This window comes from Amia ocellicauda, chromosome 7, assembly GCF_036373705.1.
Source record: "Amia ocellicauda isolate fAmiCal2 chromosome 7, fAmiCal2.hap1, whole genome shotgun sequence".
In the NCBI taxonomy this organism is placed as follows: domain Eukaryota; kingdom Metazoa; phylum Chordata; class Actinopteri; order Amiiformes; family Amiidae; genus Amia; species Amia ocellicauda.
Genome location: NC_089856.1, coordinates 24,798,994 through 24,818,682, shown reverse-complemented (window position 1 = coordinate 24,818,682; position 19,689 = coordinate 24,798,994). Strand labels below are relative to the sequence as shown.

The window sequence follows — 19,689 nt, the reverse complement described above, 5'->3', positions numbered from 1 at the left end:
GATTTTATTTCTACTGATATATATTTGTATATATCAATGTTTGTTTTGAGTTCACATGTACAGTAAAATGGAGTATGGCTTTCATAACATGTTCCACTATTACTTTTTTTAAACCATTCTCAGTGATATTCAGGTACAGCTGTAATTATTCAACCATTTAGTCTTCAAGAAAACATGAATCACTTGTAGGGAGTTTCAATATATTTGGTAAATTTCTTCCATTGCATACACATTATAAAACATGTCATTTAAAGAAAATAAGTATTTTGCTTGAGTGATTTCAATACTTTTTATTCACAATCAATTTGATTATTCTGATTTTATGTGATACAGTACTAGAATGGCCAGAAATTGTCCCTGCACTAACCCTTGGTTATTTTGCTTAACACGGCCACAATTCAAAGGTTCTCTTCTCTATACCTTTAGAGATAGAACTTACCTGTACAATATAATCAAATTCAGTCTGCCCTATTAGAAGACATATTCTGAACAGAGTATGCATTGCAGTAATTGTTATGCATGTGCTTGTCATTGATACACATGAAAAGGGAAAGTCTGTCCTCCTCTTGTCCACGCTAGGTGGTGCTGTCAGTCTATAAAACACACCACAGGGATTGTTTGATATAGGTCAGGTGTTTCTGAGGAACACATCAACACAGATATTGGGCTCCTAGTAGTACTGTACTAATAAAATAATCTATTACTTTGGACACCTGATTTATGACAATTGAAGGAGAAATATTTAAATCCTGTGTGGGTTTCTGTTTTATTTTATTGTTGTTTTTGTATACAGTTTGTATGGCTGAAATAAAGGGATCAATAAGTAACCTCTATGTGCGCAAATATTATTTTAGTATGATGGCAATAGCAAAGCTAATTAAGTGCACAGTGAAAACAGGGCACATATTAGCAATATGCACAAAGATTGATGGTAGAATTCAAATTTGAATAGCAAGTTAAGTGTATTTTATCAGTCATAAACTTTAGTGCTTTCAAATTATTATTATTTTGGTTTGCTTCTAGTGAAGAGCAGAATCTCTGGTTCCAACACTGTTTTTTAATCCATCTGGAAAGTAGAGAAGGTGTTATTGAAGCATCAGCTAAAATATGCTTCTTGATATTGTACTGAATTCTTTATTGTAACAAAATCTGTGAAATATAAACATTCCCTGGGGCTTTATTATTATTTGTTATGATTATTCCCAGCCCTCAGCCCATATTTAATTCAACACAGATTTCTAGTATAACTTTGTGGGCCCAAAGGAGTTGGAGGGATTGCTTGTTCATGTGGCAGCATTGGTGAGGGTGTGCACTTGGCTTATGGTAGATTAACAGCTCAGAATCTCATTATCGGACATATCAGCCTTGAATTAATGGTTTTATCATTTATCACTTTGACTTGTATCAAAGACATATCAGTAATGACCTTGGTTAATGCACAACAGCTATGTACATTCTTTATAGTTTTATTAAAAATGTATTATTTTTAAACCTTTAAACACACAACAGCACCTTAAAAAAACATGTTATGATCAAATATATTAAAATGTTTTTAATACTTCTTTATCTCCAACTAAGCCATAATGTTTATCTGTATAAACATGTATATAAGATGTATATCTTGGGAAGTCTGTATATAATGCACTGCATTTGTTCTTTGCTTTATCTCAGTTGTCTCAAACCTTTGACTGTAGCTTTGTGGTTTGTAAAGATAAAGGCATCTGTGATCAAATTGACAGTGGGGAGTGACAACTGGAAAGCCATTTTATTACAGTCATCAACATTGAAAAAGTTGGCACACAATACAGCATCTCTACTGTTCATGACAGTATCCAAATGTCTGTGTAGACACAGAAACATTGCTGTGGAATATATGAAAATTCAGCCTTCGAGCATTACTAGAATCTTTCCATCTTACCATCTTCTGACTTCAAACATATGAAATATTCATCTAAGCCGTATATTTTGCATGGATTTCCAACATAATGCACATCAATACAGCTTGTCATTATGAATGTAGTCTTGCAATTAGTTTCAGCAGTTATGGGCAGTGGTGCATTGCATTTTCTGATGAATTTTTAAACAGTGTACGTCATTTGCTTTATATCTTAATTGTAGATGTTAAACAGGACTGCTATGTTTATGGTGACCACATACAAGTGCCCTTAAATAGATTGAACATGCTTGAAGACAGACTCAAAGATTAAATGCAATGTGTCATCGCTTTAATTATTCTTACTTCTGGAAGCTGGTCAAAATACCCTGTATGTTCTTATTGGAACATATTTCTGAACAAAAGGATTTTGCCACAATCACCGCAACCCCAAAATCTTATATTTATTTATATAGTCACTATGTCCTCTTTTTTCACAAGAAAATTATGTGTCAAGCTATCATGGTAAAAGATGTATTTACATTTGGTTCAAATGTATACAATTGAATTATCTAGCACAGTGGTTTTCAGTCCTGATCCTGGCGGAACACTGACCCTACTGGACCCTTGTTCCAGCTGAGCTCTCAATTACTTAATTGAACCTTTTAATTGAAGTAATTTCATTACATTTGAATCTTTAAATTGTGTAACTGATCAAAAGTTTTATATATATATATATATATATACACTCACCTAAAGGATTATTAGGAACACCATACTAATACTGTGTTTGACCTCCTTTCGCCTTCAGAACTACCTTAATTCTACGTGGCATTGATTCAACAAGGTGCTGAAAGCATTCTTTAGAAATGTTGGCCCATATTGATAGGATAGCATCTTGCAGTTGATGGAGACTTGTGGGATGCACATCCAGGGCACGAAGCTCCCGTTCCACCACATCCCAAAGATGCTCTATTGGGTTGAGATCTGGTGACTGTGGGTGCCAGTTTAGTACAGTGAACTCATTGTCATGTTCAAGAAACCAATTTGAAATGATTCGACCTTTGTGACATGGTGCATTATCCTGCTGGAAGTAGCCATCAGAGGATGGGTACATGGTGGTCATAAAGGGATGGACATGGTCAGAAACAATGCTCAGGTAGGCCGTGGCATTTAAACGATGCCCAATTGGCACTAAGGGGCCTAAAGTGTGCCAAGAAAACATCCCCCACACCATTACACCACCACCACCAGCCTGCACAGTGGTAACAAGGCATGATGGATCCATGTTCTCATTCTGTTTACGCCAAATTCTGACTCTACCATCTGAATGTCTCAACAGAAATCGAGACTCATCAGACCAGGCAACATTTTTCCAGTCTTCAACTGTCCAGTTTTGGTGAGCTTGTGCAAATTGTAGCCTCTTTTTCCTATTTGTAGTGGAGATGAGTGGTACCCGGTGGGGTCTTCTGCTGTTGTAGCCCATCCGCCTCAAGGTTGTACGTGTTGTGGCTTCACAAATGCTTTGCTGCATACCTCGGTTGTAACGAGTGGTTATTTCAGTCAAAGTTGCTCTTCTATCAGCTTGAATCAGTCGGCCCATTCTCCTCTGACCTCTAGCATCAACAAGGCATTTTCGCCCACAGGACTGCCGCATACTGGATGTTTTTCCCTTTTCACACCATTCTTTGTAAACCCTAGAAATGGTTGTGCGTGAAAATCCCTGTAACTGAGCAGATTGTGAAATACTCAGACCGGCCCGTCTGGCACCAACAACCATGCCACGCTCAAAATTGCTTAAATCACCTTTCTTTCCCATTCAGACATTCAGTTTGGAGTTCAGGAGATTGTCTTGACCAGGACCACACCCCTAAATGCATTGAAGCAACTGCCATGTGATTGGTTGGTTAGATAATTGCATTAATGAGAAATTGAACAGGTGTTCCTAATAATCCTTTAGGTGAGTGTATATATATCAGTGAGAAACCCATGTATATTTAAAATGACTGCCAAGGTTCGAGGAAATCTGGTAATTATATGAAAATCATTGTTCAATTTGCTTGACCACACTTAAAAAATAATGAATTGAATAAGAGCCCTTGTTGTATATCAGAACTATCTTTTCCATTCTAAAAAATGAATAAAATAAACAACAATAATGATTTTTGTTTTTCTAAATATGTATTATTATTTGAAATACAAAAATCAGCAAGAACAGCAGAAAATAGACAATATAGTTATTTTATACAGAAAAAGTAAACAAGAAACAAGAGTGAGATGATAATTTAGGTCTTTGCAACAATACCATCATCAATATTTATACCTTTGCTGGGATAAGTTTTCATGAATTCATAATATACTGGGAACAACATCTCTAGGAGAGGAAGCTTGATTCCTTATAGGGTTGACAGTTTTGAAGAAATATAATCATATTATTCTTGCACATGTACATTTTTCCAAGTGTAAACTTCTTACATGCCCTGTAAACCATTGTGAAGTTAGAGGCATTTAATCCTTTTTGAGATGTTAGAAGGCAAACAAAAAGTAAAACACCACTACATTGACCACTGAAAATATGAGAAAATGAAAAATCCCTTGCAAAATGAAACCAAGGGATAATGTAAATAGTAAACTATATTTTATGTTACACTGTACCCATCTAGATACATGGGCTGTGTTCACAAGCTATTTGCTTTTGGCAAAAGTTAATGTGTTTACGTTAGTCTTTACATTCTGACCAATCAAAGTGGTGAATTGGCTTTCTGTATGTATGTGTTAATTTACTGCATTAGTATAAAGTGCTTTCATATAGTTATTTCATAGGACATGCAAGACACGTCTATTCAAACTGAACTGACTGTGTTCTTCTTAACAGGAGTGCTATGTATGGAGTTGTTAAAGTCATGGTGAATGCCGGCCAATTTGACGAGGAGAATTTCCATTTTACCGACTGCTTCCTCTTTGGTGCCTTGATTTCAGCCACTGATCCAGGTATACTGCTTTGAACTCTTTACCTTTTCTCTACCTCCCTACCTCCCTAATTTTGAAATTATGGAAAACATATATATTATTCTCTCATTCTCTCTGTCTTTTTCTCTTTTATGGATTTTGTGACAGTTAATCTTGATCATTGGCTTTGAATTCCATGGGAAAGGAAGCTCTTTTCATATCTATGTCCCATTTTAATAATGTCTAGATTATCATTGGCTAGATTCATTATTTGGCAGCAGAATTAAGGGATCCATTAAAAAGTCCTTGAAGCCCCATTATTATATTTTTTTAATCAAATTTGTGCATACAAATTGCATTGCCTCCATCCATGCTAGAGCTCGGATGTCTTCAATACGTGCCTAACCATCCAACTATTGTTGCAATGACAGGCTTCCTAAAACATTGATATTCCATTTGAACAAATAGTGGTGCAGACTTCTGCAGTGCCTATAAAAAGTATTCTCCCCTTCCAATATATTAATCTTTGGTATATATCTGTACTTTTTGGTTTTATCGTCACATCCTACCCCACAGCTTCCAATTGAAAAACATATTCTAGAAATTAGTAGAAAATTAATTAAAAGAAATTGAAATAGCATGACTGGATAATTGTCCATGTCTTATGGCCAAGACTGGTCAAAATGTGCATGTGACCGCAATATCCAAAGTTCTCTATCTAGTATTGCTATCCAAAAATCTGTCCTGTATGGTACTCAAGAAAGCACACCTTGGATCCCATTTGAAGTGTGCAAAAAATACTCAACCTTTGAGTAGTAGTAGTTCTATTTTTCAGATAACCAGGGTTGCATTTGCAACATATTGTTATCTTTGAAGTCTAGAATACTATCCAAAGGGGGATGGGTTACTGTATAACCAAGCTGTTGCAAGGGAGAATAGCAGTAGACTGGTAAGGAAACCTGCCCTGAGGCCACAGCCTGCTAAGGAGGAGGCCTCACATAATATTAATAAATAATGTTTAAACAGAAAACATTGGAGAAGGTCCACTCAGGGCCACACTCGGAACAACCAGGAGCCAGCACAAGAGTCACGATCTACTGGGATAGAAAATGTAATTGTACTGACAGGGGCAGACACTCCCAGAAACAGAAGCAATGTCCATTCTAGTGGGAGAATTATGAATATGAAAACAACAGCCGGATGGCAGGGCAACAGCACCAGTGCAACCACCCACTTGAATACAGGAATGGTCACATGCCTGCTCTTCTGGCTTACAGAACCAGCAGTGGCACCAGAGCATGCTCTACTGCACCTAGTGGACATATTGTCCACCTTCTAAAAACTTTTATAACATACCTGAGGGGTAAGCATCGCATTCACCAACATCCAACAATTAAACAACAGGAGCAAGACTGGATATCTGCTCTGCTGAGGATACAAATTAATTAATTATATACAATGTGGAGTAGGTAGGGCAAAAGCACCTAACAACAACCACTGGACAATAGGAGCAGGCACATGCTCAGACATAAACTAACTATGTACAACACCGCATAAACCGGGCAACTGCACCTGTATGACCGTCCTCAACAAGGCCCAGGATCAGATAAGATCAACTGAATTGGATACCATTCACCAACCAGGAGCAGACCAAGGGTGCTCAACTGGAGACACAGTATACGTCCAACAAAGAGAAGGCAGGTAAGAGTCTGCTGGGCCTGATCTTCAATCAACTGGCAGCCCGACCCATGACAGGAGCTGAGACATGGGGTCATGCTCAAGTGACCAGGGAGCAAAGATGAGCAAGGTAGCAGTTCCTGAAGCAACATCCAAGACCAATGCCTGCCAAGGTGTGCAGACAGAGCTAGCAGACAGGTAGAAAAAAAAAAAGCCGGGAGCATGTGCCACACAGGAATGATGGAATGTGGCGAATCCCAGATTGCAGGTGAACAAATGTCAATTAAAGGGGTGCCGTGGAAAAAGGGCCAGGTTGAAGCCACTGATTGAGTTGGGTGTGCCACCAAGTGTTCAGGTACTGGGGTGCCAGCAGACTCTTAGGCCATAGCAATGTATTCACAATCCAGTGTGACAGATGCTGTTTGGGCTTCATCCACACTCCCCAGACTCCCTGGCCATTGCAGGCTTCTGCCCCAATCTAGCTACCATGGTGACCACACACACCCTGGTGTCAGACCAGCTATGATATATTTTATCCCAGCGTTGCATTTTGGCAGATTTCTAAAACAATGCACTTCATTAACTGTAGAGACATATAAGAACTAAAAATAAACTTGTACAAAATACCTTTTGAGTCCACACCATACTCCCACTATGGATTCCCAACTGACAATTTGAATTATTGTGAATGTTAATTTAATCCTGTTATGATTTCAAGGAGAATTTGTTTTGTTTCGTTTTTTTGGGCACCTTCATAGCAATGCCAGATATAGCTCTTATGAATCTTATGAAGTAGAAATTTCCACAAAACATGTAATGCATCAAACTAAGATGAAAAATAAACTGCTCTATTTCTTAACCTCTGAATAGTGCAAAAGGAATTTAATACGAGTGACAGCATGGAAGAGGTGTTCGAGAAGCAATCTCAGTCTTAGAGAAATTACAAACTACAGGCACTTTTATGCAGACCCCTTTATTCTTATCTACCCCTGTTCTTCTAGGTGTCAGGGTTGAACTATGCCACAGTACCGTAGCACAGTAAGACCGTGAGACAGTGACCTTGTTTACACAGAAACACTGGGAAAGAAATGCAGTTCTTCACCTCTTAAGCTGACAGATGGTGCTGGTACCCTTATAAGGGCACCAAAAAACGCATGTTTCCATTTAATATGAAGTGTACTCTTCACCGTTATGTTGTTCTCCGAGTGTTTGGTATCCCATGAAAGCTGAGACGCATTCTCTGATGTAAAAAATATATGAATAAAAAAATCTCCCCCACTCCCCCCATTTTCACCCCCCTCTCCATATTGTCAGGAAGTAAATACTCTGTTTACAGTGTACTAATACAAATTTGGATAACATATATCATGGGATCTGAACTTCTCTGTGTTTGATATAAATATAAAAATCATTTTTTTTATAATGGATTAACCATTAGGGTGTTGTGAATAAAACAAGCTTATTTGCCCATCTGATCTACGCCCATCTGAGTGGGTCCCCCTGCCCCTTATAAATCTGTCTGTGCCATTCCCCCCGGGCACTACATGGCAACATGCGACAACAAAGGTGTGACGTCCATGAGATTGACACAGACATGCAGCCAATAAACTCAGCTTTCAAACTATACAGCTTTTCCAATAATTTACAGTTGGCTTTTCACCACGTTATCTTGTGTTATGTGTATTGTGTTACGTTCTGAGCATATATGAATGCAAGCGATTTCCTTTCAGATTATATCATCCATATGCATATATTCACAGAGTTATGGGCTTTTGAAATTGTAGTAATTGTAGTAGGAAATTACCATTTTTGACTGTCAGCTTAAGAGGTTAACTGTTACTTTAGAGCAGGGGTAGTCAATATGTGGACCGTGGGCCAAATCCGCACCGCCAGACGCTTTTGAATGGACTGTGAGAATAAAATAATCATGATTGTTTTATGTCTTTTTTAAATGTATTGTTATATAGGTTTGTTGCACTCAGAGCTTGTTATTGTGTGGAACCTAGTAGCAGTCTTTCCTGGTTATTAGCCAATAGGATGTTACGTATTAATATGGGATGTCCTATATAGAGCTTGTGTTCCCGTTTGTTAGTTAGTTGATTGATTGCTCGCTCGCAGATTCCCTGTTAGGGCAACTGTATACACATTCTGGACTGGGAGTGTCACTTTGTACAAGTAAAAAACAACAACAACAAAAAAATCAGGTATTTGGTTTGTTTTCCTTATTTTATATAAATAAATTGCATATCGTATGTTGTGTGGACATATTTCAGCCTCGCCTCCAAAATATAAAAGTGAATACACATTACCACACATCCTCTTTGCCCTCATTTTGCAACATTAATTTAACATTAACACTGCGCAGTCGGACAAATGGGAATAGTAAAGACTTAAATCTAATAAGACACGAAATGCTTGAAAATGTATGTAATGTTAATCTATACTCACCTAAAGGATTATTAGGAACACCATACTAATACTGTGTTTGACCCCCTTTCGCCTTCAGAACTGCCTTAATTCTACGTGGCATTGATTCAACAAGGTGCTGAAAGCATTCTTTAGAAATGTTGGCCCATATTGATAGGATAGCATCTTGCAGTTGATGGAGACTTGTGGGATGCACATCCAGGGCACGAAGCTCCCGTTCCACCACATCCCAAAGATGCTCTATTGGGTTGAGATCTGGTGACTGTGGGGGCCAGTTTAGTACAGTGAACTCATTGTCATGTTCAAGAAACCAATTTGAAATGATTTGACCTTTGTGACATGGTGCATTATCCTGCTGGAAGTAGCCATCAGAGGATGGGTACATGGTGGTCATAAAGGGATGGACATGGTCAGAAACAATGCTCAGGTAGGCCGTGGCATTTAAATGATGCCCAATTGGCACTAAGGGGCCTAAAGTGTGCCAAGAAAACATCCCCCACACCATTACACCACCACCACCAGCCTGCACAGTGGTAACAAGGCATGATGGATCCATGTTCTCATTCTGTTTATGCCAAATTCTGACTCCACCATGAATGTCTCAACAGAAATCGAGACTCATCAGACCAGGCAACATTTTTCCAGTCTTCAACTGTCCAGTTTTGGTGAGCTTGTGCAAATTGTAGCCTCTTTTTCCTATTTGTAGTGGAGATGAGTGGTACCCGGTGGGGTCTTCTGCTGTTGTAGCCCATCCGCCTCAAGGTTGTACGTGTTGTGGCTTCACAAATGCTTTGCTGCATACCTCGGTTGTAACGAGTCAAAGTTATTTCAGTCAAAGTTGCTCTTCTATCAGCTTGAATCAGTCGGCCCATTCTCCTCTGACCTCTAGCATCAACAAGGCATTTTCGCCCACAGGACTGCCGCATACTGGATGTTTTTCCCTTTTCACACCATTCTTTGTAAACCCTAGAAATGGTTGTGCGTGAAAATCCCAGTAACTGAGCAGATTGTGAAATACTCAGACCGGCCCGTCTGGCACCAACAACCATGCCACGCTCAAAATTGCTTAAATCACCTTTCTTTCCCATTCAGACATTCAGTTTGGAGTTCAGGAGATTGTCTTGACCAGGACCACACCCCTAAATGCATTGAAGCAACTGCCATGTGATTGGTTGGTTAGATAATTGCATTAATGAGAAATTGAACAGGTGTTCCTAATAATCCTTTAGGTGAGTGTATATGCCTCCAATAATCCTTAACACATTAAAACTATTAAAAGTGGTCTGAAAGCATTTTAATACTTATATTTACAGTTATTTAAACGTTTTATTTTTGTACTTTGTCAAAAAAATTTACTACATATAAGCAACGGGATATTACTAATTCACATAATTTTGTGTGTGTGTGCATGTGTGTGTGTGTGTGTGTGTGTGTGTGTTTGGAAGGGGCATTTGGAACTGTGTTTTTTTCTCCCCTCTGGAGCCTGAACCTTGACTATACCTTGACCAAGAAATTTAAATTTGGACCCTGACAAAAAATAATGGACTACCCTTGCTTTAGAGACTGAAAACTAAATCAAAGTATTAATCAATTAATTTATCATAAGGTCTTACTTTATTTTCTGTCAGTCACACTTGCATTAGGTTCTTGTTTTGTTTTAGTTTTTAAACTTGACAACTATGATGTTTTTGTTTTTACATTTTAAACAGGTGTAACCCCAAAAATCATGTGTAGTGCATTTTTTATAGGACAATTATCCAGGGGGAGTAACAAGAATTCATCAGCTTGGCTTTTGTGCACATGTCAGTTGCAACAAGGAGGTTATATATTGCTATGCAGCAAATTACATTCTTAGGAACAGGCATTATATGCTATAATAACATGTCTCTCTATGTAAGCCTGAACATGATACAACTCAGCAGAAGCACATGTAAAGAATCTTAGGTGATAATGATCACCCCTGCAGTCTGACTAGGCTTAGGTTAACATCTATAGGAATGCCTGTACTGAATTACATGCACTTTTTGTGCCCACATTCAGGATGTCTGTTTGAGTTTAAATACCTTAAACAGGCTTCAAAAAGTGAACTTTACAATTAGAGCTTTTCTCTAAACATAATGATGAAATGTATTCAATGCGAAAGATCTGACACATTTACGTGAATCCCCTATCAGTCCTTCAGCTTGGCTTTAGATGGCATTAAAAAAGAACACTGCAGCAGGAAGCCACACTGCCTCTTGCACAGCTATTGGCACCATTGTTTCTAATTCATCACTGTGAGCAGAGTCTCTTTTTGCGGAGGAGTTGGTGGTGTTGGATGCTTGGTTTCCTTTGTAGGATTGGATACCATCCAAAATACAGTGAGGGAAAAAGTATTTGATCCCCCGCTGATTTTGTACGTTTGCCCACTGACAAAGAAATGATCAGTCTATAATTTTAATGGTAAGTGTATTTTAACAGTGAGAGACAGAATAACAACAAAAAAATCCAGAAAAACGCACTTCAAAAAAGTTATAAATTGATTTGCATCTTAATGAGGGAAATACGTTTTTGATCCCCTATCAATCAGGAAGATTTCTGGCTCCCAGGTGTGTTTTATACAGGTAATGAGCTGAGATTAGGAGCACTCTCTTAAAGGGAGTGCTCCTAATCTCAGCTCGTTACCTGTATGAAAGACACCTGTCCACAGAAGCAATCAATCAATCAGATTCCAAACTCTCCACCATGGCCAAGACCAAAGAGCTGTCCAAGGATGTCAGGGACAAGATTCTAGACCTACACAAGGCTGGAATGGGCTACAAGACCATCGCCTAACAGCTTGGTGAGAAGGTGACAACAGTTGGTGCGAATGGAAGAAACACAAAATAACTGTCAGTCTCCCTCGGTCTAGGGCTCCATGCAAGATCTCACCTCGTGGAGTTTCAATGATCATGAGAACAGTGAGGAATCAGCCCAGAACTACATGGGAGGATCTTGTTAATGATCTCAAGGCAGCTGGGACCATAGTCACCAAGAAAACAATTGGTAACACACTACTCCGTGAAGGACTGAAATCCTGCAGCACCCGCAAGGTCCCCCTGCTCAAGAAAGCACATGTACAGGCCCGTCAGGCACATCTGAATGATTCAGAGGAGAACTGGGTGAAAGTGTTGTGGTCAGATGAGACCAAAATCGAGCTCTTTGGCATCAACTCAACTCGCCATGTTTGGAGGAGGAGGAATGACCCCAAGAACACCATCCCCATTGTCAAACATGGAGGTGGAAACATTATGCTTTGGGGGTGTTTTTCTGCTAAGGGGACAGGACAACTGCACCGCATCAAAGGGATGATGGACGGGGCCATGTACTGTCAAATCTTGGGTGAGAACCTCCTTCCCTCAACCAGGGCATTGAAAATGGGTCGTGGATGGGTATTCCAGCATGACAATGACCCAAAACACACAGCCAAGGCAACAAAGGAGTGGCTCAAGAAGAAGCACATTAAGGTCCTGGAGTGGCCTAGCCAGTCTCCAGACCTTAATCCCATAGAAAATCTGTGGAGGGAGTTGAAGGTTCAAGTTGCCAAACGTCAGCCTCGAAACCTTAATAACTTGGAGAGGTTCTGCAAAGAGGAGTGGGACAAAATCCCTCCTGAGATGTGTGCAAACCTGGTGGCCAACTACAAGAAACGTCTGACCTCTGTGATTGCCAACAAGGGTTTTGCCACCAAGTACTAAGTCGAAGGGGTCAAATACTTATTTCCCTCATTAACATGCAAATGAATTTATAACTTTTTTGAAATGCGTTTTTCTGGATTTTTGTGTTGTTATTCTGTGTCTCACTGTTAAAATACACCTACCATTAAAATTATAGACTGATCATTTCTTTGTCAGTGGGCAAACGTACAACATCAGCAGGGGATCAAATACTTTTTTCCCTCACTGTATAATGTCTTGTCTTGTTAGAATTGGGGGTGGTAAATCAATCAACTGTCCAAAATTCCCACAGACAATTTAACATATATCCTGCATATTAAAACTGGTGCTGTGATTTATTAAGTTTTTTCCATCAGTCATCTCTATAGACATAACCAAGAGATGATAATTAATGGACAATATAACTTGTTTTGATGTTTGCTAATGTTACAACCACTACCTGATAGACCCCAAGATAACCACCAGAGGCCGTCCCTTGCCACAGTGTTTTCTCAGGCTCTACACCTCCATTCACTTCGTTATTGAATTATTAGTCCCTGTCTCTTTTCTCACTGCCCCTGCTCCTTGTTCCCTACTCATTATCCCCTTGTGTATATATAGCCCTTTGTTCCCAGCTTTCTTGCGAAGTCTTGTTGTCTTTCTAGTCACAATTCTGAGCCTTACTAGTATTGTAATCTTGTGTACCAGTCTCTTGCTTTTGTCCTTCAATCTCCGACCCTTGGATTCTCCTGACCAGCCTTGTATGCCCGATCTCTTGTTGACCTGCTAGTTCCCTTGACTTCGAGTTCTGCTTTGTCCTTATTGTTCCCGTTTCCCACCTATCGACCACTCGCCCGACCTGACTTGTTTCTTGTGCTTTGCACCTGGGTCCACCACACCTGGCGATCCCCGACATTACAGCTAACTAGAGAACTCTTTTGAAAAACACTGGAGATTATTTAAATTTACACCACTGGATATTAAAGACAATTTCAGTGGTGGGAATTAGTGGGCAACTTCTCTATGTGCTACTTATAATACCATATAATACCAGCTGATACCATATAATTAGATAATTTACATCCACATTTTATGTAGTATGTAAACAATTGAAATGATGCACGGATTTAGTAGTCTAGACCCCTTATTAAATGGAACAATGTTCTATAATAAATTGGTCAAGGGTTTAGTTAGGGTTTTGGATTACCAGTAATTATTTTGTTGTTGTTGTTTTTATTAGTAGTAGTAATAGTAGTTCAGTAATGGCATTAGTAGTAGTTGTAGTCTCTGGAAATTTGAAATACTTTCAGGCTGTATGTGAAAATAATATTCCTTTTTAGTGTTCTTCATGTTCTTTCAGAAAGAAAGTAAAAGTTGATGTATCAAGGATAAGTGTATGTTCATGTCTGATTTTGGGGAGCAATTAGTGATTTCACTAAGACATAACATGGCCCTGTCTAATCCTTTCAGATAACAGAATTTTTCAAATAATGATCCCTTTTTCCTTTCCTGGTGTTACTGTGGAAACTGATGATTTGTTGCCATGGAGACATAAAAGTCATACAGCTGTCAGTATGGCTTGGGATGTTCAATGTGAGGGAGCAGAAATTGATATTTTAAAGAACATCATGGCCAAAAAAAAAATACTTTCAAATAGATATGTCACACTCTGGAACTTTTAAATGTGCACATTAGAAATGAGCGTGTGGTTACTTTGAACTGTCTGTAGGTTCCAGCAGCCCTACATCATGTTTGTTCAGACCAGCAAGCCTTGTGTGATATACTATTCAAGAGAATATGTTTGCTGGGATATCGTAGTCTGAGAGTAGAGAAATCAGATGCTGTAGGATTGTTTGTATAGTGTGACCCTAGAGGATGGAATAGTAAATTGGGTCTTTGTCACAGAAACACTTATTCTCCTAACAAGGAGTCTTCTGGTGACCCATGCTTGGTCCCTCCTGAGGTCACTGGCCTGACCACTTATATGGAATAGACTTGCTGAGAGAAACAGGTGGGCTAGAGGAAAATATATCAATATGTGTTATTATCTTTCTCAATTGAACAGCAGCAGTAGCTATGCTCTTGAAGTGCTGTCCCTATGAATTAATCAACAAATCTGCTACTGATTAGATAGCAGTGTGGAGTAGTGGTTAGGACTCTGGACTCTTGAGTGGAAGGTTTCAGGTCCAATCCCAGGTGGTGACAATGCTGTTGTACCCTTGAGCAAAGTACTTTACCTAGATTGCTCTAATAAAAACACAGCTATTTGTGCAACTTTTCCTATAGTGATATTTGTTTTTATAAAATAATGTAAAAATTCAATGAACAACTAAAGCACTGAACTTCCACTATCCAACGGGTATAGTATACCCAGAAATAATTCTATGCCAATGAGTCAGACTTGGAAACTGGTGGCAGACATATCGGAAATTGTCTGCAATCCAGCAGGAAACTGTATCGATGGATGTACATTAGTACAGGATGTTATGGCACTTTGGTGCGTCATCCAGTGAATTGTTGAATCAGTCTAGTCATCCACCGTAAATTGCAATCAAGCTATTTCTGACAAATTCTGGGGCAAACTGCACTGAAGTACCGTGAAATCAAGTAATCTGCTCCTCAGAGTTCTTTCAGACATGCTCAGTATTCTGATCAATTCAAATCCAGCTTGGCAAAGTGAAGGACGGTAGAACATTTTTACTCACTGTTTGGCAGTGTTCCGTCTCTAGCGATTATATTCCAAAAATCCCTGCAAGAAATCATCCCAATATCTCCACAATACCGTGGTAAAGTATTTTGATTATTTATAATTATGTTTTGTATCCAATCAGCAATTTGCTGAATTCACAGATGTTTTCTTTTTTCATTTTTATGTTTATTTCCGGCACCTCTAGTGACATATACGTATGTCATTTGCGTATACCATGATGCCAAAGAAAAAAAAAATGGGACCCCAAAGCCTGTATGTTTTTTATGTGGCAAAGTTTCCTGCAATGACAACATGCGGCTGGGAAAATTGAGTGGACATTTGGCCATTGCTCATCCAAGCAATGTGGAAGATGATATTAAAATGTATGAAGGAGAAAGCGAGATTTGAGAAATCTGGAACCTTGCCATCCCATGGCTTTGCACCAACAAAAAAACCTGCTCTGGAGGCCTCTTACAAGGTTGCTTACATGATTGCAAGGTGCAAGAAGCCGCACACAATGATGTGATTCACTCTTGCATAATAGACTGAATGATTGACAATCTTGTCAGTATCAGTTCAGCATGCAATGCGATGAAACTACTGATATGCCTCAGTTCAGTCAGCTGTTGGTGTTCATTCGATATGTGTATGAAGGATCTATGAAAGAAGAATGTATCTTCTGTGAGAAGCTTATAGCAATGACAAAGGCTGTAGATATATTTGAAATTATCAAAGATTAAACTTTAAAGAAAACCTCTGATCATATTTGTATGGATGGGGCCACTGATATGCTGGGGAAGAAAATCTGGGTTTACTGCTTTGGTGAAAGCTGAAGCACACAAAGTGCAAGTTGTGCATTGTTTTCTTCATCGTCTTGCATTGGCTTCTAAAACTCTCCCAGAAATGTTCAAGAATGTCATGTCTGTTGCAGTCCAAGCTTTGAATTTTATCCAGTCTCGAGCTTTGAACCATCGTCTTTTCAAGATTCTGTGCCAGGAAATGGGATAACAGTTTGAAGTTCTCCTGTACTACACTAAAGTTCGTTGGCTGTCCAGGGGTCATGTTTTTTCAGAGATTCGCAAGGAAGTAGCTGCCTTCTTGAAAGAAAGGAAATGCAAATTTGCAGCACACATTGAAGATCAAGAATTCATTCTTTCCCTGGCCTACTTGGCAGATATCTTCTCACATCTGAATGATCTGAATGAGTCCCTTCAAGGTTGTGCTGTTACAATTATTGATGATAGTGATAGTGAAAAGCTGAAGGCATTTGTGGACAAGCTCCCATTGTAGAAACGATCACTCAAGTAAGGACAATTATTCAAATTTTCCAAATCTTGAGCAAATTCTTCTGTGAGGAAGGTTGAGAGCAAGAATCAAGGTCAGAAGATATTCAAGCAAATATTACTATCATCTCATTGCCCTGGAAGGTTAATTTGCTGATTACTTTCCTGATGAACAGTTCAAAGGTGAGTCCTGGATTAGAAATCCATTCATTGTGAATCTTGACTGCATTGATGATGCTGATCTGGCAAAGAATGACTTGATTGGAAGGAACTTCTGAATAGTGAATTTGACACTCAACATTTTGATACATTTTGGATTTCTTTGGCTTCTGTATATTCTAGACTTGTGGAACGCGCTCTGGCTGCAATCATTCCCTTTGCAATCAAATATTTATGTGAATCAGGCTAATATATAAAGTATAAAAATCAACTTGAAGGCCAGTATGACATGCGTGTGGCTATTTCAAAAACAGTTCCTCAATTTGCTAAGTTAGTTCTTTTATTTTTTCACTATGCTGTGTTTCTTGAATAACACTCATCAGAAATAGAAATAAGTTCTTTCTACAATTTCCACAATTTTGATTTGAAAAAAATAATAATAATAATTAAAATCTATCAGAGGAGGTGAGCAAGCTTAAGAACCCCTGTTCTAAGCAGATGTAGTGTAGATTACATTATGTATAGATATCGTATTACATTGTACTACAGAGCAGAAGGATTGTGAAAGCCAAGCATTCAAAATATTTGATCAAATTGGATGTCAGTCGAATAAAGAAAAAGAACACAAAATAAATGCATACCCTAAAATAGCAGTATGTTTGTATAGTAGTTAGAAGAAGAGGAAGAAGAAGAAGAAGAAGAAGAAGAAGAAGAGGAAGAACAAGCTTTTCTTTTTCTGGTAATATCTGTGTTGAGCCAGAAAATGGGAGCCCCAAGCCAGTCTCTTACCAAAGTGGCAGTTTTGTTTCTCCTAGTTGTAGCATGATGTTTTTGCTGATGGACATTGATTTATTCTGTAAAAAAAGCACAATAAGTCACTTTTAAACAAATATGACAGAAGTCTGTTTTTGCCCAATAAATCACAGTGATGACATGACTATTAAAAAATGTAAACAATCCCAAAGCCACACATATAATGTAACGGCAATTTTTGATATATATCTGGGGCATAAATCAAATCTCATAGAAACCAGTTTACCTTGTATTGCTGGTCTAAGTTGATTGGTTTGTCATTTGTGGCTTTATAACAACAAGCTGGCTGTGACAGATTTTTAAGATGAATAGATAGATACACTTTAATTATCAAGCACAAGTATTGCAGTCTACTACAGGATATAAAGTAGGAACATTACAGATACATTTTCACAAATTGAGAAAGCTTTAAATGTAACATTATGCCAAGAATTTCAGCTGATTAAATAAGGTAATTTGTAATGAAGTAATAATTACAATTTATGTTTCTCAAATTGGAAATAAGAACATTTGTAATTATATAATAATAGAAACAGTCAAACTTGTTATCCCCTGATTGTTACAACAGTTAAAAAGTATAGTTTTTAGGTTTTAATTATGCTATAGCTTAAAATGCTAAATCAGTGATACTGGAGGTTTAGTAATGCACCATAAAAGTAAACATATTCATATTGGAATCTCCAGAACAGAATAAATCAATAAAAATAAGCACAAAAACAGCATACATTTTTATGGCTGATGTTGAATACATTCAAAATCAGGCACAGATCTCATGTTCTCCAATTTTGCTCTCCTGTAGCAGAATTCAGCCCAAACATTGCATTATGTACACAGTCTGCTTTATACTTTGCAAGCTTTGTGTTTTAATCTTACTGTTGTCAGTGGGAATTTTAATTCTGCTTCTCAGTGGCAAAAGATCGGAGATTTAACTCAGCATTTAAAGTGTGGGTTATATCTTGGTACAGGAAGCATTAACATAATGTACATCTACTTTATTTGCAGTGACTGTGCTAGCAATCTTCACTGAACTGCATGTGGACTCAGACTTGTACACTCTGCTGTTTGGAGAAAGTGTTTTTAATGATGCCATTGCTGTGGTCTTGACATAGTAAGTATATATACATATTTAATAAAAAGGTTAAGAGAGGAAATATGACTTGAGTGTCAGATTAATCAAACTAATCAAATGTATCACAATTATTGTATGTATCACAATATGTGGGGTGGGGGTTAAAATCTTGAATGCCAAAGCACTGTACCCAGTTCAGTAAACAGTAGACTTAAGTAACTACTATTAATTACAGCTGCTTTTCCCGTAACATATTTCCTTCAATCACGGTTCTCTCTTGTTTAATTAATTTAAGGGATTTGCACAAAATACCATCTCAGATTGAGGGCAATGTGTTCCTCAAGTAGTTAATGCAACAGGCCACTATTTCTTACCAAAGTTCAGACACTTGCACACAAACTCACAGCAAGACAGTTGCAGAAAAGGACAGCATTAAAAATAGACGGTATAATAAAAACCCAGGCCCATTATAGTCATCAAACCGAACAAAACAAACAGTAACAGGACAAATGTCCATAGGGAGAGCCAGGGGACAGACCTGTGAAGATATCTTCCTTACAAACTCAATGACAGGAATTCAAAAAAATAAAACAACATGAAAAGCAAACCTTCTCTCTTGTCTGTTGGCAGCCTTTTCCCTTGCTCCCCTTCTCACCAGATTGATGTTTCTGTGGCTCTGGTCTCCTGCAGATAGCACTGCCTTAGTAATGAGTACAGAGGTGTTTTTTGGGGATGCAACAATCCTTAAAATAACTCATGCTGGCTGGGGACTTGCCCTGTCCTTATACAGAGGTCAGGATGGTCTCCCATCTTATCTAATGAAAAGGTGCGGCAACCCTTTTAAAATCATGGCACTATTAATATTCCCCTAGGGAAAGCTGGAGAATGAAATGATATATATCGCTACACATTTTTCTAATTTGCTTTTCTTCCTGGCTTAAAGCAGGGCAAGAAATTGTGTGATATGACTTTGCCAGCCTCACCGCACTGTTGTCACCCTCATTTGCAGCTCATCAGTGACATAGCAATAACAAACTCTTCCTGTGATTGCCCTGTCTGAAAAGTTAACTGCAATC

At 38.4% G+C, this 19,689-nt stretch overlaps 1 protein-coding gene across 1 annotated transcript in view; it reads left to right on the top strand.

The window, feature by feature from the left end:
- Positions 1-19,689, top strand: part of LOC136753061 (sodium/hydrogen exchanger 9) — a 122,203-nt gene that overhangs the window by 13,826 nt on the left and 88,688 nt on the right. Inside the window, exons 5-6 of the mRNA XM_066708872.1 lie at positions 4,749-4,864; positions 18,547-18,652. Of these exons, the coding sequence (XP_066564969.1) occupies positions 4,749-4,864; positions 18,547-18,652 (222 nt within the window). The remainder of the gene's footprint in view (positions 1-4,748; positions 4,865-18,546; positions 18,653-19,689) is intronic.